The 24,469-nt window shown below is 36.1% G+C and overlaps 3 protein-coding genes across 6 annotated transcripts in view; 2 read left to right on the top strand and 1 right to left on the bottom strand.

Annotated features, from left to right (window-relative positions):
* Positions 1-590: 590 nt before the first annotated feature.
* Positions 591-9,733, bottom strand: znf518a (zinc finger protein 518A). The gene is made up of 3 exons (XM_039649004.2): positions 9,471-9,733; positions 5,310-7,061; positions 591-3,132 (listed from the first exon to the last, which is right to left on the bottom strand). Exons 2-3 carry the CDS (start codon positions 7,042-7,044, stop codon positions 2,417-2,419), a joined length of 2,451 nt encoding a protein of 816 aa, XP_039504938.2. The 5' UTR covers positions 7,045-7,061; positions 9,471-9,733; the 3' UTR covers positions 591-2,416.
* A 1,497-nt stretch (positions 9,734-11,230) lies between these two features.
* ccnj (cyclin J) lies at positions 11,231-19,273 on the top strand. The gene is made up of 6 exons (XM_039649015.2): positions 11,231-11,356; positions 11,726-11,801; positions 12,357-12,567; positions 14,432-14,731; positions 16,483-16,642; positions 18,496-19,273. Exons 2-6 carry the CDS (start codon positions 11,733-11,735, stop codon positions 18,785-18,787), a joined length of 1,032 nt encoding a protein of 343 aa, XP_039504949.2. The 5' UTR covers positions 11,231-11,356; positions 11,726-11,732; the 3' UTR covers positions 18,788-19,273.
* Positions 19,274-20,527: 1,254 nt separating this feature from the next.
* The window catches only part of herc4 (HECT and RLD domain containing E3 ubiquitin protein ligase 4), a 29,082-nt gene continuing 25,140 nt past the window's right edge, over positions 20,528-24,469 (top strand). For all 4 annotated transcript variants that reach the window (XM_039648872.2, XM_039648874.2, XM_039648875.2 and 1 more), the window contains exons 1-2: positions 20,528-20,720; positions 22,696-22,963. In XM_039648872.2, the coding sequence (XP_039504806.2) occupies positions 22,738-22,963 (226 nt within the window). In that variant the 5' untranslated portion in view covers positions 20,528-20,720; positions 22,696-22,737. The remainder of the gene's footprint in view (positions 20,721-22,695; positions 22,964-24,469) is intronic.

Raw genomic sequence — 24,469 nt, forward strand, 5'->3', positions numbered from 1 at the left:
TGCATTTACTCATTTCACTTGCACAAAATCAGATGGCATATTTCTCAAAATGAATAAAAATTTCAATGAAAACTCTTAGAAAGCCCCTGCCCTGTAGTAATTAAATGTTATATACTTGATGCATTAAATCTCACTTTATTAGCCAATGACCATCACTGATCCGACGTAACCTGCTCCCTCTACTGGACAGGTGAGACTCTGCACGTCCTTCGACCTGAGGCTTATTCATCTCACTTTGGCTGGGAAAGCACCTTTAGATTTTGCCAAACATAGCAAAACAAACAAGCAAGCCTAGCCCAGGTTATAAAAAGTAATGCAAAAGTTACTTATAACTTTAAATAAAAGTAACTTTTGTGGGAGTAGCGCAATATCAGAACGCATTAATTATAAGTAATGTTCCCCAGCATTGCATGTTCTATCAAAAAATCTAGTCTTAAATTAGGATCATTTTGTTGAACTGTAGCATCCTAACTAAAAGTATCACCAGATTTCTTTTTTCAGTATACAAGTGTACATACTACATTTAGATTAGAGTTTGATAACCGTGTTTCTCTTAAAAGGCTCAAAATAAAACAAAAAACAAATGCATGTTCAAAATAATTATATTGATTTATTTACTGATCTTCTAGAGGCACTTCTACAACACAGCAGCACAAGGTGTCATTCGCAGCTGTTAGTGCTTATACCAGTGTTTAAACGTCTATACAAACATAGGAGACACATTTTCTTTGGTTTTCAAGTTAGTGGATCACAGTCCTGGAATAAAGACCATCTTCAAATGACACCACTGTTAAGAGCAGTGCAATCAAAAGTCAGCGAGGGTCTCATTTTTAGTCGGTGAAAATAAACCTGTTATCCACGAAATTATGATTCTGATATCACTGAACTTACTGTAAAAAATCCTTTGGCTTCATAAATGAGACTAAAATGATTGACTGAGACCACAACATCACAGTTTACATGACTGTAATACATTAACAATTAATCCGTAATCAAACCCATGTAACGTAAGATAGCCAACTGCATGCTGAAAAAATAAATAAAGACAATTAGCATAAATACAAAATGCTTCTGCTTACAGGTGTCGTTTTAAACGAACGCTAAAGCACCTTTGAAAGTCGTTTACAACGGATCAACATTCAAAAGCCTAATTAAAGTCGATTAGTAAAGCAAAACAGCTTCAACTACACACACCAGACATAAAATAATAAAACAATGAATTCAAAGCTATTAAGACAAACATGTCTAGAATCAAACACGACTCTTCGGTCACTCTATTAGTATTAATCTTACAGCAGTGGAATATTATTATATTTCCTGAGGTCTTTGCAATAATAATCTCTGATGTAGATCACAGTACGAGAGGGATTTGGTCTGACGCAGTGATTTTGAATATACAGTGATGTGAATAAGTTTGGACACCCATGCAAGAGGAATAAAAAAATCATCTTTTGGATATTGATCTTAATGCCTTAATTAGAAAAATGAGGAAAACTCCAACCTTTAAGGACACCAATTTTCTTTGTGAATGAATAATGTATCATAAATAAATAAATGTTTTTCCTTAAAATACAGGGTGCATAAGTCAGGGCACCCCTATGTTAAATTCCCATAGAGTCAGGCAGATTTTTATTTTTAAAAGCCAGTTATTGCATGGATCCAGGATAATATGCATCCTGATATTATATATATATTAAAATATCCCCACATCATCACACACCATTCACCACACCTAGAGATTGGCATGGGGTACTTTCCATAAGATCATCTTACAATGCAAATCAAACCAGCTATTAGGCTAACTGAGGTAAAACCATGCCAATATTGGTTTTACTTATTTTAATCCCAAAGGCCAAGGGAACTTTATCAGGATGCATATTATCCTGGATCCATGAAATAACTGGCTTTTAAAAATAAAAATCTGCCTGACTCTATGGGAATTTAACATTTATGCACCCTGTATTTTTCCCCTCTTTTTTTTAATTTGCATTTCTTAATTTACACAATGAACAAACAAACAAAAATAAAAATAGCAGCATGCACCCTGTATTTTAAGGAAAAACATTTATTTATTTATGATGCATTATTCATTCACAAAGAAAATTGGTGTCCTTAAAGGTTGGAGTTTTCCTCATTTTTCTAATTAACTCATTAAGATCAATATCAAAAAGATGATTTTTTATTCCTCTTTTTAGGCAACTTTAGCATGGGTGTCCAAACTTATTCACACCACTGTATTAACTAATGCTCTGTACTTTTTCACATTGTGGAACAAAATAAATAACGCTGGCTCGTGTCAATCATATAAATTGCCAGTATAGAATATCGCAATAAAGAATGAAATCTCCTCAGATTTGGACCTGTGTTTTCCTCACCCTGAGATTTTCACAGCACTTCTTAAAAATGGCGAATGCGATCATCTGTTAAACCAGCCTCGGGTCGCTTCCATTAGATGTCTCTGTCCGTGTCCCACCCACGCTTCCTGGTTTCTAAAAATCCTCCCGCAAAACCAGCATCTGAACGTCGGCTGAAGCACAACACGCTCCGAGACTGTCGGCACCACGGTGTACTTCCTTCCGCACACTCTTTTAAGCCTCAATTTCAAGCTGAACCTTTCCTTAACCGTCCCGTTTGGCCATTCCCTCCTGAAATGGGATGCATGGCAATCCCCGATGAGGTTATTCGGGAAGTCATCGGCGTTTAAATCTGAGAGGGCTCGGAGGGTTTTGCGAGACAGTACGACCCGTTGCACGGCGTCTTTGTGCTTGTGGACGACTTTCATGATGTTCGTCACTTCGGGAATCTCAGTGTCGGGATGGTTGAGAACTATAACCGGCTGGTTATCCCGTGGGATTTGAACGGATTGTGCGGCGCTGTAGGGAATCAGCCGGAGGGTTGTGGGAACGTCTCGAGCCACCGGTTGCCAGTGGAGGTCTGATCCTGTGACTTCGTCTTCGTAGGCTCGAGGCGAACGCTTCTGGGATTTACTGATTGGAGAGTCCGGAGGGGACGTTTCTCCCATGCGCTTTCTGTTCAGTGATGCAAGAGGGCCGCTCGACTCACATGTGGAAGAGTGTGAATCATCCGGAAAGATGATGCTGGTGTCGACTGGCGTGGATTGCTGGTTTGGACCTGATGGAAACAGAAGACACTTTACAAAACATGCTTCAGCAAGCTAAATGTTTTTGTACTATAATAATTACAAATAATAAATGTTAGCTTAGAGAATAATCAAGCATGTCATGATTATTTGTTAACAAACAACAAAAGTATTCATATAATGTCATTATCGTCTGTGTCCTGGTTAAAATGGCTTATTTCTCTGGATTTACTAAACATTTTTGGATGCAAGTAAACAAATCAACAATTTATAAAAGTTTATTCAAGTGGTTTTTGAATGTATGATTCAGAATTTTTGACCTGACCAAGTTTTTTTTTTGAGCCATTCCACCGAAAGGGTGACATTTCTGTCCCCGGGACATTATATATGTATAAAGTTGCATGAAAATTAACTCTAAAATACATTTTGTTATTGAGCAAAATGTCATGCACATTAAGCTATCTACAAATTAAAAATGTATAATTAATTTATCAGTTTTGTTTGGCCCATAATTTACACAATTATTTAATGAATTAATTCTAAAATTTAAAAAAAAAAAAAAAATTATAAGTTTGAGGCATCTGTCGTCTTTAAAATGAAAAAATGCCTTTGTGGTTTTTTTTTTTTTTAAATCAAAATACACCTTGCTTTTATAGTGATTTTATTGGCACAAATATCAATTTTTTAACATATAACCAACTTAAAATAAACACTTTCTTGTCAATTAATTGACATGCTTCTAAATAATTAATTCTAATAATTAATTAAAGTATACATTAATAAAAACGACACAGAACACAAAAAAATAGCATTTTCTGCATCGCGAAACTTTACCATTAAATATTATGAATAAAATCCTTCAGAAATCTGATTTTTCTTGCATTGTTGTGTGACTTTATATCCAAACTGCTTTAAAATTAAAAAGAAAAAACATTTGATCTAATATTTTAGATAAAATACACATTTTAGTCATGTCCCCGGGTTTTCACTCAGTCCTGTTACACTATTACATCCCCCCTCTGAAAAACAAAGGCACATTTTCAACAGTAAGTTGCATCATCTGGATCTTCTGAAGGCAATGGGGCGACTATAAGTCACTCCTCTCATTTTCATTTCGGTATATTTGATGAAATTTTAACTATTAATGAGAAGGTCAACCTCAAGATACAATCCTGTTACCTAAAATTTTTCTTAGATTTAATTTTTTTATTTTAAAAATATTAACTTTTGGTAAGGCACTAGAAATGGCTCAGTGTCCTCACGCTATTAGCATCAATGCTATGTGGCCATATTTGTGATAATTTTTTGGTTAAAAACTCAATCCTGTTACTTTCACTCCTGTTATTATTTTTTTTCTTTTTCTAAAAAAATTTTTAAAATTAAATCACTATTTTTATCAGTTTTGTTTGGCCCATAATTTACACAATTATTTAATGAATTAAAATAAAAAAAAATGCCTTTTTTTATCAAAATACACCTTTCTTGGCACAAATATAATTTTTTTGAACATATAACCAACAATTTCTTTAAAATAAACACTTTCTTGTGGGGAAAACAAAGGAATTAATTGACATGCTTCTAAACTTGCTTTTTAAATGACACATGATTTTCGGTAACAGCATTGAGAAAACGTATTCTGCTTAAACCTTGTAAAAAAAAAAATAAAGTTGCCTGAGATTGACCAATGCACATTTTGAATAGTTAAACATGTGTAGTATTACATTCAATGTTGAAAAAGATCAAAAATAAAGTTTATTTTTGAAGAGTTACAACAAGCAAATGTCACCCATTCTTTGTCTTTAAATTTGTCTTTAAATAAATGCTAATGCGACCTTTTTACACACAAACTGAACAAAATTAATCATAACTTGGTAATTTGTGGAGCTAAACTGGTATTATCTACAGTAAGTGTGTAGTTAAATTTAACAGCTGACAGATATTCAACATAATTCATGTGTGAGAGTCCAACAGAAGGATGGACAAAACCAGTCAAATATCCACTGATCTGAGAACTCTGCTCATATTTATTACCATTTTCTAACAATAGTGAATAAACTGTGATAATGTGAGATTGAATATGAATTTTGATTTGACTCTATATCCCTTTGAACACAATTCCACAGAAATTTCCATTGCATTTGAAAGGATTAAAACATTTCCAAAACTGTTTTTCTCGAGGAACACAAGTACACTTCAGCTTATCGCTTACCTAAAAAACCAGGCCGAGGTTCATCATCAGTCTGACCCACTCGCGCTTCATCCAGCGAACGGCTGCTTGTTGTTAACGGCGTCTGATCCAGGTCTGGAGCGGTTTCCCTCTCACACTCGCGCTGACCCACCGGGACCGGAGACTCCCTGGGGTCCGAGTTGTTTGTGCACTCGTCAGCCCGACTGTGAAATAACATGCCCTCATCTTCGCTTGGAAAATGACACACCGTCTCAGCCAAATCCTTCAGGGGAGAACTAATGCAATCAAACCCTGAGATGGAGCACGAATCTGTGTTTGAATAAAGGTTTGGATCCAGTGTAAGGTTGTGTTCGTTATCAAACGCTGCACTAAGGAGTCGAGAACTACATCTCTCTTCCGAAGAACCTGCATCTGAGGTCAGATCACTGGGACAGCCTGAATCCCCTTGGCATGCGGTGAAGTTCTCCTCGGATTCACTGAGGGCTTTGTCGCTCTTTGCATGAATATCCGCTTCGGTGCAAGAATGCATTTCGGCCTCGTTAATGTGTGTATCGCAGTCAGTGGGTTCCTGATCGTTGCAGCCATCTTTTTGTTGGCTGTTTATCCTTTCAACCACCGAAGACAAAAAGTCCTGAGAACAGTTTCCTGAGGAAGTATCGATCGGTTTCACAGTGTGAGGTTCAACTCTTGGAGTCGAAACATCGTGTTTGCTTGAAGGAATGACTTTGAGAACTAAGTGCTTTTTGCCGTCCACCATTTTGAACCCGACCACTTTTGTAGTGCAATCTGGGGGGACGGTAATATTGTTCTTCTTCATAAGTCCGGTTAGCTTATCTTTCCGAGTGCGCTGTGACGGACAGGGTGTAGTCGGCACGAGAGGAACAACATCAAGCTCGTTTTTGAGGGATATAGGCCACTTATTACCTGTCCTTTCGAGAAACTGTTGCGTTTCCTCTAAGGTCTTCTCTGGATCCATTAACAAGCAATGGTTGTGCAGTAAACCGGGTGTGGATATCGGTAATAATTGGGATGCCCATTGGGGTTCTGGTTTTGGAAGCGATAACTTAAACTCTTGGGATGGGTTATTGTGTTGTTTGCAGACTTGTGCCCGCGTTCTCCACCAGTTTCTTCTGCTCCACCTTTGGCGACATGCAGCAGCCATGTGCTTTAGGAGATTTTTGTTTTTTTGTAAGTTAATGCTTTCTTCACTATTGCTTATGATTGGTGCCGAACACGAGTGACATATAAACTCCTCAAACTCTTGGATGGAGAGTTTGCATTTCGGACAGTGGTACTGACCATTCAGAGAATGGTGAGTTTGACAATGTTCGGTTAGTTGGGGAAGCGTTTGCTGGACGTTGTCATTACAAATCTCACAAGTGAACAAACAGTCCTTGTGATGCATTCGGTGCTGTTGAAGCGTAGTGAACACTGACGTTGAGAAACCACACACGTTGCATGGAAACATCGGCGGGCTTCCTTTGCCTCCGTGGACAATCTTAAAATGCATCGTTAGCTCGCCGGGCGTGAAGGAGATGCCGTCGTTGCACGCGGAGCAGACGAAAGTGTTCACAAGGTGTGGTTTCTTCAACTTTGTTTCTTTCTGTCCTTGCGGCGTATCATTCTTCTCCTCTTTCACAGTGTTTTGTTCTTTGGGGAATGAAAAGGAGGACTTCCTGAGACGCAGGCGTTTATGCCAAATGCTCCTCTCTTCATTCCCAACCTGAGCGTCGGGTATGGCGTCGACTCTGTCCATTTTGGATGTACAGAGCCCTATACAAGACAAGGAGAAATGCAACATTTAGATAACAGGCTAGATCATGGTTAAAACTCAACAATCAACATAAAATTTGTATCATACTTAAAGGATTAGTTCACTTTTGAAAAAACTTTTGCTGATAATTTACTCGCCCCCATGTCATCCAAGACGCCCATGTCTTTCTTTCCTCAGTCGAAAAGAAATGAAGGTTTTTGATGAAAACATTCCAGGATTTTTCTCCATATAATGGACTTCAATGGGAACCAAACGGTTCAAGGTCCAAATGAGAGTTTCAGTGCAGCTTCAAATGGCTTTAAACGACACCAGACGATGAATAAGGGTCTTATCATGCGAAACGATCGCTTATTTCAAAACTTATTCCAAAAATGTAACTTTTCTAAGGACAAACGAAAAGTCACGTAATACATGATTACGTTCAAAAGGTCACGGGCGTTGTAGCCGGAAGTACAGAGTCAGAGTGAACGCATAGGTTGAATGTGCAAACTAACTCAAACGCTGTTTACAAAACAAGGAATTAAAAGGTAAAACAACGATGTCGGACGATTTTGATTCTGTACTTCCGGCTACGTCGCCCGTGACCTTTTGAACGTAATTACGTAATACGTGACGTTACAAACGCGCCTCACAGAATAGAGCAAGGCTAGCATTTGTCCTTAGAAAAGTTACATTTTTGGAATAAGTTTTGAAATAAGCGATCGTTTCGCATGATAAGACCCTTATTCATCGTCTGGTGTCGTTTAAAGACATTTGAAGCTGCATCTGAAACTGTTATTAACTGTCGTTTGGACCTTGGATCATTTGGTCCCCATTGAAGTCCATTATATGGAGAAAAATCCTGGAATGTTTTCATCAAAAACCTTAATTTCTTTTCGACTGAAGAAAGAAAGACATGGACATCTTGGATGACATGGGGGTGAGTAAATTATCAGCAAAAGTTTTTTCAAAAGTGAACTAATCCTTTAATAATCAATGTTATTATATTTTCACCAATGGTTCTGGTCTAAAAAAAGTATCTTCTGCTCATCAAGGCTGCATTAATTTGATCAAAAATACAGCTGAAATACTAAAATAGCTTTTTTCTATGTTAATATATTGGAGATTTTTGTGATTTTCAGCAGTCTTCAGTGTCACATGATCCTTCAGAAATCACTCTAATATGAGGATTTGATGCTCAAGAAACATTTATGTTACATTTTGCAATTAAATAGTTATTTAATTGTAATAATATTTCACACTAATACTGTTTTTACTGCATTTTTGATCCAAAGCAATGCAGATTTAGTGAGCAGAAGAGACTACTTCAAAAAACATTAACATATTTTATCGACACTAAACTTCTGAACGCGTGTGACGTGTTGTTAAAACTGTGCTCGTTTGTTACGTTTACTCTTGTCATTTTGAGTAATTATTGTATTGAATGATGTTACACTATTGAGTACTGGACATTAAAATTAAGAAGCATTTTTTGATCAAAATCCTTAAGCTTTCCACACACATATAACAAAAAACAAATGAAAATACTGTCACATATACAGTAATTACACAACATGCTCAAGAAGGTCTTTGAGAACAAAACCAGATTACCTGAAGACTACAACATATTAATTACAATTCAGTGTGTTTGATTTACCCCATGTGTGTGCCCAGTAGCTACTGTGTACTATGGTATTACCATGATTTATGAAATTGGTCCATTTTCACTTACATTTTTTTATTTATTACATAGTATATAGACATAGTCCTCTTTTTGTTACCAGTTTAACATAATCATTTTCTGGTATAATTCTTTTAAAGCAATGCAATACTGACTTTAATACCAGGATTCTTTAGGAAATGTACCATGGTAATACCATGGTATTCTGTGAAATACACTAGACTTCAATTGTAATATGACAGCCTTTCAGTCCCATATGATATACATCACAGGACCATCACTGTATTGTAAACATAGTTTAATACTAATCCTCCTCACATCTCTGTCTCACATCATACTGAGCCATGCAACAAAGACATGAAATGAATTAAAAGCAATCAAGGAGCACATACTAAACATGCATGTTGAACTTTAATCAGTTTGCACCTGTGGTTCAGTTGCCTAATTCCCTCTGTCACAATGCAATGAACGTGTTATAAAGTTTTAAAACACATTTATTGCAATGCAATCTAAAAAGGAATGCAAATATCCTGCGATAGAGTTTACTCTACTAACTATGCAATCCTGCTTATGTAAAGTTGCCCAACAAACATGTTTCAAACTGCTATATCTGTCATGCCATTTGCGCGTGCGACGTTGCATTCCCACTTCTAAAACTTTAAATCTTCTTCAAAGTCAACGTTTACGTAATGCATATGTGAAAACGCGTATAAGTGCATGTAAAACTGTCGAAGGTGGTCAGACTTACAGCGCTTTTCCGCCTCCCGTCCAACCAGAATCAGTCAACAGCGCACGGCAGCCATGACAGTTCAATCCGGGGACAAAAGCAGCTCAAGCCCGTGACAAGAGTGGATTACCTGCATGCCACATCACACTAATGCCTAATTGCATTGGCTAAATTGCATGCATTTTTTGATTCAACAATGCTTAGTTTTGCGCTTTGTGAAACAAGTCGTTCGTTGCAACCGATTTGAGCCTGTGCACAGAAAAGCACAAGCCTATGAAGACAGCATGTGCTTCCTCTTTCAACACATCATTGATTCAGCACTGTTTATAACCACCGTATAGAGCCACTGTTAAACCTGATGTGTTGAGCAGTTAACTACATGCTCTTTTTCCCAAAATAACAATGTGAGAAAAGTGCATTCATGCATTATAACACTGTAGAAAATTAATCTTTTTTATTTAATTTAAGTTTATTTATTTGGGTTTTTTCTCTCTCTACCTTTTGAATTCCGAAATGAATTCCTTTTGGTGCAAATTAGTTGGATCTATTAGTGTCACTTGTGGAAGTAATATATATTCTAATAATTCTATAATCCTGCAGTGTAGTACAAGGCCTACTTCTAATGCATAAAATACATATCATATCTTTATTATTGCATTTGTATGGTAAATTGCATGTAATTGATGTGTCAAATTACTGTGTGTGTGTGTGTCTGTATGTGTGCATGTGTGTCCATGTGTTTCTATCCCGGTGGGGACTTAAACCTGAATGCACACAGACTATGGGGACTTGTGTCACTGTAGTAAGGCCCTAAATTGAGGCCCCTATGAGGATACAATTTTACATACTTAAAAAAAAAAAAAAAAAAAATATATATATATATATATATATATATATATAGGAGTTATAGATATATATATATATATATAGGGGTCGGGTTATTGCAAAGGGGGATAATATACAGTTTGTACAGTATAAAGATCATTACGGCAATGGAAAGTACTCACAAAGATAGTGAACTAGACGTGTGTGTATAACAGAGAGAGTCCCATGCAATTTACCATAAAAATGACATAATATAAGATATAATATGTATGTCATGCAGTAGAAGTGTATAATTGAGTCATCTTTGGACAGTGTTTTTGTTTGCAAAAGGGGTTAGGCAAAATAAGTCTTGACTTCAGCCTAAACCCCTTCGGTCAGGTATTTATTAGCATAAAAAAAAAATCCTAATGTTTTTAATTTTTCTGATGTATTTCAATCATCTTTTCCTTTTCTATTTTGTTTAATTGTTTTTTATGTATTTGTTTCTTTTGTATTATGTACAGGATTTTTTTTTTTTTTTTTTTTGCATTACATATGATCTATGACATATGATCTCAAAATAACTGACCGGAGAAATAAATAAATACAAATAAATACAAAAGTGCATTCGTACCCATGCAGTTTTTTTAAAGTCGGGGTTATAAATGCCAATAAACAGATGTTAGTAGCACAGGAATACCCATTGCCATTGTTGAGGAGAGCTTGACCTCTAGTGGTGATATAGTGTTAAAACAGGCTCAAATACATTTGCACTTTACGGAACATTATGATTCTTCTCGCATCTCCGTCACGTGCCAATATTTATATAATCACATAATTATTTTCTGTGCAATTCTGTGATTAGCATTTCTTTCTCGCTGCATTGGGGCAAAAGTTCCGTGCCTTATGATGACGCTGATGAAAGATGAGTTCTGATTGGTTGCTCTGTGGTTGTAAGGCGTCTTCCGATTGGCTGAGACTCGCCGTGCCGTGAATCTCTGCGTGTGAACACAAGAGTGCTGAACTTACTCTGATTGTCCGAGTAGGTTTGTTCTGCTGCTGGTTTGAATTGTACTGTCTGTATGCAGGCGTCTTTGTGTCCGGTAAGCACTTCACTGACTCTTTTAACCCTTTTGAGGACTGTGAGTCAACTATTTGACATGAGTTTATTAATACACATTTGATTTATAGTAGGTCAATCAATGCATGCTAGTAAGTTGCATTAGTTCTCGTGACTTAGTTGTTGCCTGTGGTCTGCACTGAGTTGGTTTGACCCAATAGCTGTTGTTCACATCACAATGAGGAAGACTCAGGCTTGTTACTCATGATTGAGGATAGTGTTGGACCAATCAAGACCTCAGTCTCTCCGTCATCAGTGCTGATTGTTGCTCAGGCTTTGATTTGTCTTGGGATGCATTGAGGTGCTTTTGCTCAATGAAGCTGATCTGATCTTCAATCCTCAAATATTCCAGGAGCCCAATGGAGCTGGAGGGTCAGTGGTGGAAAGGAGAACTTGCAGAGGACATCTATCAGGCCCTGCGTTACAAAGTTTGTATCTCTGTCATTATTTTGTTATTTGGTGCCACTGAAGTCATGCACAAATCAGTATTACAAAATTATTATTGGACAGGAGTGAAATTGACTATTTGGTTTGTGTGTGTGGCGTGCATGCATGCAACTTTACTGAATTAATGTAAATGCCACTTGCATGCATTAAAGTTGTATTTGCATGCATTCAATAAAGTTGCATATTCATGAGTTTAAGTTGCATTTACTTGCATCCATTCAGTAGTTGCATGTGCAACTTTACTGAATGCATGCATGCATATGCATTAATTGAAGTTGCATTCAGTGAAGTTGCACGTGCATTCAGTAAAGTTGTATATGCATGCATGCATTCATGTAAATGCAACTAGAATGGTTGCATATGCATCTTTGCTTGGCTTTTGCACAGATCAGCCGTTAATAAAACCTTCATTGCAGTAAGATTTTCTTATTGGTGTGCAAAAATGCATGTATGTGCAACTTAACTCGGTTATTGCACAAATCAATATTCCAAAGCATATTAATTGCAGTGTGATTGTCCCATTGGTTGTCTTACAGGAGCTGCGGTTGCCTGCATATAAAGGCCAGTCCCCACAGCTGAGCCTCAGACGATATTTTGCAGACCTCATCGCTATAGTCAGCAATCGGTTCAAGCTGTGCCCAGCGGCCAGACACTTGGCTGTTTATCTGCTGGACCTGTTCATGGACCGCTATGACATCTCAGTACAGCAGCTTCACATGGTCGCTCTGTCCTGCTTGCTTCTGGCCAGTAAGACTTTACTCCTATTAATCATTACTGAAACGAACACAATTCCTGCTCTTAATGTGTATATGCACAAAACCATGTGCAACATGCAAACATCACTCACATTTACTTCTGAAAATGTAAACATGCAGTTGAAGAGACTTCATTTATAACCAAATAGGCCCTGAAACAGGCATGAGTTGCATTAGGAAAATTGATCATGGTGCTCTGACCTAATATTTTCATGCAAATAATTCTCTGTTTCCATTAGAAATACACTCACCGGCCACTTTATTAGGTACACCTGTCCAACTGCTCGTTAACACTTAATTTCTAAGCAGCCAATCACATGGCGGCAACTCAGTGCATTTAGGCATGTAGACATGGTCAAGACAATCTCCTGCAGTTCAAACCGAGCATCAGTATGGGGAAGAAAGGTGATTTGAGTGACTTTGAACGTGGCATGATTGTTGGTGCCAGAAGGGCTGGTCTGAGTATTTCAGAAACTGCTAATCTACTGGGATTTTCACGCACAACCATCTCTAGGGTTTACAGAGAATGGTCCGAAAAAGAAAAAACATCCAGTGAGCGGCAGTTCTGTGGGCGGAAATGCCTTGTTGATGCCAGAGGTCAGAGGAGAATGGCCAGACTGGTTCGAGCTGATAGAAGGGCAACAGTGACTCAAATAACCACCCGTTACAACCAAGGTGGGCAGAAGAGCATCTCTGAACGCACAGTATGTCGAACTTTGAGGCAGATGGGCTACAGCAGCAGAAGACCACACCGGGTGCCACTCCTTTCAGCTAAGAACAGGAAACTGAGGCTACAATTTGCACAAGCTCATCGAAATTGGACAATAGAAGATTGGAAAAACGTTGCCTGGTCTGATGAGTCTCGATTTCTGCTGCGACATTCGGATGGTAGGGTCAGAATTTGGCGTCTACAACATGAAAGCATGGATCCATCCTGCCTTGTATCAACGGTTCAGGCTGGTGGTGGTGGTGTCATGGTGTGGGGAATATTTTCTTGGCACTCTTTGGGTCCCTTGGTACCAATTGAGCATCGTTGCAACGCCACAGCCTACCTGAGTATTGTTGCTGACCATGTCCATCCCTTTATGACCACAATGTACCCAACTTCTGATGGCTACTTTCAGCAGGAAAATGCGCCATGTCATAAAGCTGGAATCATCTCAGACTGGTTTCTTGAACATGACAATGAGTTCGCTGTACTCAAATGGCCTCCACAGTCACCAGATCTCAATCCAATAGAGCATCTTTGGGATGTGGTGGAACGGGAGATTCGCATCATGGATGTGCAGCCGACAAATCTGCGGCAACTGTGTGATGCCATCATGTCAATATGGACCAAACTCCCTGAGGAATGCTTCCAGCACCTTGTTGAATCTATGCCACGAAGAATTGAGGCAGTTCTGAAGGCAAAAGGGGGTCCAACCCGTTACTAGCATGGGGTACCTAATAAAGTGGCCGGTGAGTGTATAAAGCAATTAAAAATACTACTTGGCCAGTGGAAAAGATTGAGAAAAATGTCTCTGTATTTTATACTATTTTATTCAAAAACAAGGCAAGAATAGGCTACTAAATGATTTTTAACAATGCAATGTGACGGCATATCGGTCTCATATTTCCCTAATGTCTTGTACCTTTAAATATGGCTTCATGTGAAAGAATATGCATATCCAAACGATATGCATAGTAAAACGAGGCATGGTAAGCTCCATATGTGGTTATTTCGGGGAGGAGACGCATATTTTTTTTTTTCAGTAAGGGGCCTATGCACAGTTTTATAAATGAGACCCCTGACCACAAAAGTAAAATGCTGTGCATACATGTCATGTTGACTCATCTCACAAGTTTTTATCATCCAGGTAAGTTTGAGGAGAGAGAAGACCGTGTCCCGAAGCTGGAGACTCTGAACAGTCTGGGCTGTATGAGCTCCATGAACCTGGTTCTGACCAAACAGGGTCTCCTGCACATGGAGCTGCTGCTCCTCGAGACCTTTCAGTGGAACCTGTACCTTCCCACGGCCGCCCACTTCATCGAGTATTACCTGCCGGTCGCCGTGAACGAGACGGACCTGCATGACGGCTGGCCGATGGCCTGCATGGAGAAAACCATGCTTTACATGTCCAAATATGCCGACTACTTCCTAGAGGTGTCTCTGCAAGGTGCGGCGTCCGGTCCTAAACTCAATTCACAGTTATTTCTATAGTGCTTTTCTCAATACACACACACACACACACACACACAAAATGATTGCTTGATATTTCCAAAAAGATTAAACAAATGCATTACGTAAAATTAGCTTGTTTTTTCATCGTATAATAATTAAAATATTCAAAATTAATTCGTATTTATTTGTATGGCGCTTTTCACAATACACATCGTTTCAAAGGAGCTTTACAGAAAATGCACACACACACACACACACACACACAAAATGATTGCTTGATATCCATATTTCCAAAAAGATTAAACAAATGCATTACATAAAATTAGCTTGTTTTTTCATCGTATAATAATTAAAATACTCAAATTCAATTTATATTTATTTGTATAGCGATTTTTCACAATACACATCGTTTCAAAACAGCTTAACAGAAAATGCACACACACACACACACACACAAAATGATTGCTTGATATTTCCAAAAAGATTAAACGAATGCATTACATAAAATTAGCTTGTTTTTTCATCGTATAATAATTAAAATATTCAAAATTAATTCGTATTTGTATAGCGCTTTTCACAATACACATCGTTTCAAAGCAGCTTTACAGAAAATGCACACACACTCACACACACACAAAATGATTGCTTGATAACCATATTTCCAAAAAGATTAAACAAATGCATTACATAAAATTAGCTTGTTTTTTCATCATATAATAATTAAAATATTCAAAATTAATTTGTATTTGTATAGCGCTTTTCACAATACTTATCGTTTCAAAGCAGCTTTACAGAAAATGCACACACACACACACACACACAAAATGATTGCTTGATATCCATATTTCCAAAAAGATTAAACAAATGCATTACATAAAATTAGCTTGTTTTTTCATCATATAATAATTAAAATATTCAAATTCAATTCATATTTATTTGTATAGCGCTTTTCACAATACACATCGTTTCAAAGCAGCTTTACAGAAAATGCACACTACACACACACACAAAATGATTGCTTGATATTTCCAAAAAGATTAAACAAATGCATTACGTAAAATATAGCTTGTTTTTTCATCGTATAATAATTAAAATATTCATATTCAATTCACAGTTATTTCTATAGCGCTTTTCACAATACACATCGTTTCAAACACACACACACACAAAATGATTGCTTGATATCCATATTTCCAAAAAGATTAAACAAATGCATTACATAAAATTAGCTTGTTTTTTCATCATATAATAATTAAAATATTCAAATTCAATTCATATTTATTTGTATAGCGATTTTTCACAATACACATCGTTTCAAAACAGCTTAACAGAAAATGCACACTACACACACACACACAAAATGATTGCTTGATATTTCCAAAAAGATTAAACAAATGCATTACATAAAATTAGCTTGTTTTTTCATCGTATAATAATTAAAATATTCAAATTCAATTCATATTTATTTGTATAGCGCTTTTCACAATACACATCGTTTCAAAGCAGCTTTACAGAAAATGCACGAGTCCACATTACAATAGAGTGATCTGTTATCAGAGGAAACATGTGCATTTCAGCAAATCACAGTTAGTAAAAAATGTATTAATGAAGTCTTGTTTGTTAACAAACGATTATGACATAAATTCACATGCATTGCATTTTCACCTGTATATGAACTACATGATCTGCAGAATCAGAATGTTTGTGTTTTTAATGTAAGAAAAAAACTTTCTTCCCTGTGTGAAGACCATGCATTTCTGCGGTTCGTGCCGTCCCTGGTTGCAGCGGCGTGTGTGTCGTCCTCGCGGGTGATCCTGCGTCTGTCTCCGTCATGGCCTCCGCGTCTCCAGCGTCTGTCTGCGTACACCTGGGACCAGATTCTGCCCGCCGTCGAGAGACTGCTAATGTGAGTTTCAGCTTTTCAAAAGTGTCTTTTGTTCATCAAGGCTGATTAAAATACTGTATTATAAAAATATAACACAGTATTTTTATATGTTCTATATTTTATAATATATATATAATTATAATATATATATATATATATATATAATATTTATAATATATTTTATATTTTATAATATAATAATATTTCCTATAAAAATAGGAAATATTATTATAATTTAAAATGGCTGTTTTCTATGTGAATATATAGTAAAGTGTAATTTATTCCTGAATTTTCAGCATCATTACTCCAGTTTTCAGAGTCACATGATCCTTCACAAATCACTTTAATATGAGGATCTGATGAACAAGAAACATTTATGATTATTATCAATGTTAAAAACAGTCGTGCTTGCAGTTTTGGGTACCTTAAGATTATAAAAAATACTTCTGTTCGAAAAAGGTGTATTCTATTTATCAAACATTAATACTGTTACAAAAGATTCTATTTCAAATAAATGCTGTTCTTTTGAACTTTATATTCATCAAAGAATCCTGAAAAAAATGGATCATGTTTAAAGCAAAAATATTAAGAAACTAAGAAACATTAACTAATTGAGCACCAATAAAAATTGAGATTATATTAGAAGGATCATGTGACACTGAAGACTGGAGTAATGATACTGAAAATTCAGCTTTGATCACAGGAATAAATATATATATTATCAGAGAAAACAGCTGATTTACATAGTAATAATATTTCAAAAACATTACAGTATTTTTAATCAAATAAATGCAGCCTTTGTGAGCAGAGACTCTTTTCACAAACATTAAAAACTTAATTATTGCAAACTCGAGACAAGAGTATCAGTGTTTTGACCTCATTGAAACATTTCTGTAAGGTCCCAGTTTTGCTGAATTAAAGCACTGATGTGTGATTTAGCATTAATGAAACCATAGGCAGTGTTCCTCCATCGTTTCAGTAGTGCGCTCACTCATGCATCGCATGCTTGTGTATTATAAAGGGTTTGTACATGGTGCTTTAGTGCTCGAATTTGACTTAATTTGAAGTCAATAGGCTATATAAGAAAATAGTGTTGTTTAATTTTATTGATAGAAGTGTTTTTTTCACAGCCGTCTGATATTGATATAGAGCCATTTCACATGGCTATGAGTGTAATATTGCTCATATAATTATTCAAGTATATACTACAAATGTTTTTATTGGTTTTAAATGAAAATACAAAATAACACATCATAAACAGTAGACAGTAACATATTGTCCATTATTTATCCCTTACATGATCTCCCTACTCCATCCAATAGCAAAAAAATTAATAAAAATAAATAAATAAATAGAAATAAAAAGAAATAAGTAAAATAAAAATATAAAACATATTATAATAATAAAAAAAAATATTGAAAAATATTACATATGTGTAATATAAAAATTCTCCCTAATTATTCAAGTCAAGTATTCAATATAATTAATCAAGCCTAATTATACATTCTCCCTAATTATTCAAGTATATGATACAGATTTCGTTCTTCTGATCGATTATAGAAAGTCAGTTTTAATAAGGAAAGTCATAGTAATGGTTAAAGTTACCACAGCCATTGCATGTGCTGCACTTTATGTGTGCCATTTTGTTTTAATAGTTTTTTTGTCTACTTACCTTTTTTAGAATTCGAAAGATAAAAAAGATATTGTTTGCTAAGCGAGATATCTGATTATAGTCCTTAGAAAAAGCAGTGCTTAAAGTCCTTGAAGTTTAATTTTACAGGATCTGTACGAACCCAGTTGAAATGAAATGAAAAGATTTGATGGGAAATATTGGACATCATCACCCCTTATATTTCTCTCTCTCTCTCTCTCAGTGCTCACGACAGTGATGTAAAGGAAGCAAACAAGCAGAAATGCCAGCATCAACAGACGGGGTATGCGGTCCCGGGTCAGAGCGGGTCTTTGCACCAGTACATGCAGCGTCCGAACACACAGTACATGCAGAACTGCCCGCCGGTCGTCGTTTCAGCGCAAGGTCCCGCTACATACCTGACATCCACAGCGCCTATACATGGCCTGGGACACACACAGAACATGGATGGCAAGGTGAACGTGCCTGCAAGAGCTTACCAGGCCAGCGCTCTTTACCCCTGCTACGACAGGTGATCGCAACGGGACGGGGAAGCGGCGGACCGTTCCACTGCACAGTCAGGGGCGAGTTTGTATTTATTGAGTGCAAACGTGGGATTGCAGACACTACTACCACTGCATTGCATTTACATGAATGCATGCACACACAGTGTTACTGAATGCATGAAAATGCAACATCCTTGTGATTCGAGTGAAGATTTCTATCAATAGAGTCATCCCAAATGTGCAATATTATAATGCTGTCACGCACTTCCCACTGAACACTGTCTTGTGTTAAGTTTACTTCAAAGCATTATTATTTACAGGCATCGTTCTAAATGAAGACATCATGGTAGTTTGAAGAAACTTAAGTACAAGAAAATACTGTTTTTACCAACACAAGCAAGTGTTATTTTGCTCTACCTCACTGAATGTAGACTATTATTGTCTTGCGACCTTAAAAATGCACTTTGGTATAGTGTTTTTTTTTTTTTTTTAATAAAATGCAACTTTTCTGTTGTAGCTTGTTTTGGTGGTGTGCATTTTGCACTGAGGTTTGTATCGATTGATTATTAAATTCACCCTTCTCTGATTCGCACAAACATTTACAGATGCAACGTTTTGTCGTTATGAATAGTTCTACCTCAACAGCTTTTTGTTTTGGGAATCACACACTGCAATTTTGATGTTGAAAAGTCAAACTTGATGCATTTGGTCTGATGATCACGATATGTGAGGGTGTTTTTGTAGAGTAAATGCTAATAAAAAGCTATTTGATTTATAATAGTGATGTAAATATTTGTTGCAGTTAAAAATGCTGTCTAAAAATGAAGTTTAATCAAGCATTTCCATGAATATTGGACTTTTAATCTGGATTCTAACGCTTGCTATGTCTAATGGTTTAAACTCATTAACATGATGAATCTCTGCAGAAAACCAAACTGAGGCATGTGTGAAATCATGACAGGAAATGAGACTTAAATGAAACATTTAAAAGGAAAATTATCATTCTGGTATTGATCTTTGTTCTGGGCACATGTATATACCATACATCCATGTCAGGGAGAATTATTATCCCTTTAGGGCAAGTTGTTCCATGCGTCATTGCAACTTAAAATATGAATGCTATAAAGCACATAAACCAAAAACAAAACCTATTTTAAAAAAGCAAAAAATATTTTGTGCTTATCGAATTACCTATCAGACAACCATATATATATATATATTTTTTTTTGAAGTGATGAAATTGCAATAATAGAGATTTTTGTCTCAAACCAAGGGTTTTCTAAACTACTTAATTAAAAATAAGATTAAAATAAATATATAAAAACGGATTAAAATAATTGTGAAAAAATCTTGAAACTAGACAAACAAATAACAGTAATATATCTAACAGTACAGAGCGAAACAAAATATATATAACGCAATATTTTCCAAATAATTGTGTTTATTGAAATAGTCTAGAGACCTTTATTTTGAAGAATTGCCCAGCTTTGGCTCTGACTGGTGACTAGACAAACGTTAGCCACGGCTTTTTTTTTTTTTTTTTAAGCAATATTGTTGTAGTTTTTTTTTTCTTCTTCTTTTCTTGACGACAACAGGCTTTAGAACCAGAACAAAACCACCGATCTATGTCACCGAAAAACTGACCCAACGGAAATAGCTAATTATTTTTATCGCGTTATTATTATTATTATTATCATCATCAATATTATTTTCACTATTATTAATTAATTATTATTATTTTGTGTGTTTTCTAACCGCACCGCAGGAACTCCTCATCTGTCGTCACATCCGGTGTGTTGGAAAACCTCTAGAATGTTTCAGTAGCTTCTCGTTCACTCATGTGTGTGTATATTAAAGCGCGTGTACGGCTGTCATGAATATATCCGCATTAACGCTCATGTAAACCTAAGCCCACCACCTGTGCTGGAGACGTCAACAGGAGCATCGTATTACAAATCAACAGGTAAGATAAAACAGGAGCAGGGAGGATTCAAGACTGACTAACACACACACATGCTGTCAAAACGCTGTATGGGAGTGTGTGCAGACATATTCTTATGTACGTTAGCGGTGTTCATACCTGGGATTCATGCAGTATGTGTTTATGGTCTTATTAAAGTCACAAATGCAGTAAGGTGTATTTTATATTATATTATTACACACACATACATACATACTTTGTTTGCGGTATGAATTAACTGACATTCTTACCAACCGTTTTAACGGTAATTTTCACTCATCGTCATAGTGTCTGTTCGATGGTCAGTGGATTTAAATCTCTCGTGAATCACGTGATCTGCAGTTCAGGCTTCGATATAGTGTTACATATATTTGTTGGTATTTTTAGTGCAGAAAAGTTACTATATGTGTCTTTACGTTCTTAAAGTGCCAGTGCCCATTTTAATGCATCCAATTATAGACTTCAACTCTAAGCTGTGTTATGCAATAATTGTTTATGTACACACACCTCCCACAAAGTGAACTTTCTAGAGAGCTTTCAGTCGAATTCTCTTCGCAGGGCGGGACTAATCTGTATGCTTTCATGCTAATCTATTTAACTAGTTCGTTTTTTAACCTAGTGATTGGGAATCAAACATACTATAAGAATAGTCAGTTAACGTTACTTATAGAAAATGTGGTTTAGAGTGTATGGTTATGGTATTTGTTAAAGTAAAAATATAAGTTTAGACATTTTAGTATATTGCTTTCATGCAAGTGATTTTTATTTTATTTTTATTTATCATTACCTCCCTTTTGTCCATTATTATTTTTTACTGTATTTTCTGCCGCCCTCTATGTATCATTAAAAAAGACCTAAGATGAAAATGAAAGTAAAACTATCACATTTGTGTCAACAAATCTAACCGGTAATTATAGATACTATAAGTATGACATGAAAAACTATGAAACGCATAAATAAAATATTCAAACAAGAAATAAATGTATAACAAAATAAACAAAACATAATGCACAACCTGTTTGAAAGGGGCCAGGTTCAAGCCCTGGGCTTATTAGGTCTTACCTCCAGTACTTGCCTAAATCAAATCACAATCAAACAAGAAAAATCAGGTATACCATTTTATATAATACAAAAATACTACGCCAATTTATACCCCTAACCAAACCTAAATTCTTTCTAAAGTATAGTGAGTTGCTTATAGAAATCATGGTTTAGCGCATATGGTGATAAGATTTGTTAAAGTAAAAATTATAATGTAGGTGTGTAAATTTTAGTATATTGCTTTCATGGAGCTGATTATTTTTATTTTTATAAAAAAATGTATCAAATGTAAAGATTATTTTTTTTATTATTTGTTCTATTTTCATCATTACCTCTCTTTTGTCCATTTATTGTTTTTATTTTATTTTCTGTATGTAGGGGAGCGCGGGGCACAACGTAACGCGGGGTTTGTTGTAACACGCTTCATAGAGAAAAAATTGCGCCAAAGTTCAGAAATCTTTGTAAGAAATATCACTGAACATTTATTTGACCATAACAAAAGTACATTTCTTACTTAAGTACATTTTTCATTTTTTTTTAAATTAGGCAAATCTGATATTATTTCAATCCCCAATCTGTTGTTTAACAGTTGATATAGTTATTTAATGCTTCGCTAACTAGCAGAAGACACTAGCATGGTTTAAACCCCAGTTGTGGAGGCGGGGCATGTTGTCACACTGCGTTACAATGTGCCCCTATTAGAAATATGATATTATATTTTATACTTTTATGAATTCTATTGAGGAGAAACATGTGAGAGTCAATGTTCAGAAATTATTCATTATTATTTTGTTTTTAACTATGCTGATAGCTGTGTTTTCCAGTGTGTTTGTTGTCAAACTCAAAAATTAGTATATTTTTAATTATTAAAAATGCCATTATTTTATATGAACAACAAGTTAATAATTGTATTTTATTAAATATATTGTGTGTGTAGGTCTGCTCCTGCGTAAGAGAGCGGCCACACGGGCCCGTCGTCATGCTATGCTGGGGAAATGCCTCGTACGGGCAGCTCGGTTTAGGTGGGATTGATGAGGAGATCGTGCTGGAGCCGCGGAAGTGCGAGTTCTTCGAGGGCAAGCGTGTGAGAGATGTGGGATGTGGCAGACGTCACACGGTCTTTCTGCTGGAGGACGGGACGGTTTACACATGCGGGTGTAATGACCTGGGTCAGCTGGGACACGACAAAGGACGCAAGAAACCAGGTAGGGCCACAAAGACAGTCTGCTAGCATTATAATGTTATAGCTTTTAATTGGACTTCTTGATCTTAATCTAAATGATTCACTGTGAATCACTGTGGCCACTATTATTTTCCAAAAATTAGTGAGACTTAAAACGGTAATACTTAGGTGATGATTCCTTCATTCTGGTATGAAACACCCACTTTTGAAATGTGTCACCCTTCTTTTTTTGTAACTCTCAAGTAAAATACAGGTTTGAATATATTGGAGAAGAGTAAAGTGTTTCATTGTTTTAATTTTTCCCATTTTATCTAAACTTCCACTCAAAATGTTACAGTGTTTGTGAAAGAAGTCTCTTCTGCTCATCCAGGCTGCAAAAATACAGTAAAAACAGGAATAATGTGAAATATTAAAATTTAAAATAGCTGTTTTCTATGTGTATATATATATATATATATAATATATATATATATATATATATATATATATATATATATATATATATATATATCAGTGTTTCCTCTAGGATTTTTCCAAGCTGTGGGGGCAGGCCCATTTCCCCGGTGGGGGGGCCTTGTCTCCCCAAAGTATTATAATCGATCATGCGCATCCCGTGTGCAGAATGATGCACTTGAAGCAACACCAAGTCACAGCAAGCAATGCTTCACATTGAAAAGAACATAGCGAAGGGATTATATCTATAATATGCTTAGTAGGGCTGGACGATTTGGGGAAAATGTCATATTGCCATTGCAATTACTGAGGTCAATATTGTAATTGTGATATGCGATTCCGATATAATAAAATGGTTTCATGAGTCCAACTTGCTTGGTTGTAAAGTAAAATGCACACACAGATTAGTGATCATTCTGTGTATTAATGTTTATTTCTCAACTCAAACTACAGACAACAACTAAATGATTGATAACACCTATAATGATCAATAAACCATCAACCAAACCATCATTACAGTAAAAGCTATCAACTTTTTTTTTTAATTATTAGGCTAAAAAAAAAAATTAACAACTTTTAAATTAAGTGAACTTCAAAGAATCCCCACATAAACCCATAATAAAAACCATATTTACCTGTGCCCTTCCTGTCTTAACAGGTAGGATACAGAAATTGAATAAAGTTATCAAACAGTCTGTGCTGCATGAATTATAAATTATATATAGAATAATCCTTATTAAAGCTACAAAAGTTCTTTAGTCAAGATCAGTGAGTAATTTTCTAATTTCCCTTTGTTCTTTGATTAACTTTACTGACAGAACGCTTTATTCGCTGCTGGCCCTTTAAGAGCACCCGTTGCCGAGACGCGGATCTCACATGCGCCTCATAGCACAACTCTTTTTGTCCATAATAAGACTTTTCTTACGTTATGAAGGTACTCGACAAAACGACATTTTGGCATAATTGTGTGTGTTATTGTTCGTTCAAGCTCGAAAGAGAACTGTATTCTGGCACGCGTCAGTGCATGCGCATTATGGCGCGCGTCTTTCTGCGAGTCTCATTTAGGGCACTCACA

This window comes from Pimephales promelas, chromosome 11 (genome assembly GCF_988280905.1).
Source record: "Pimephales promelas chromosome 11, fPimPro1.hap1.1, whole genome shotgun sequence".
NCBI lineage: Eukaryota > Metazoa > Chordata > Actinopteri > Cypriniformes > Leuciscidae > Pimephales > Pimephales promelas.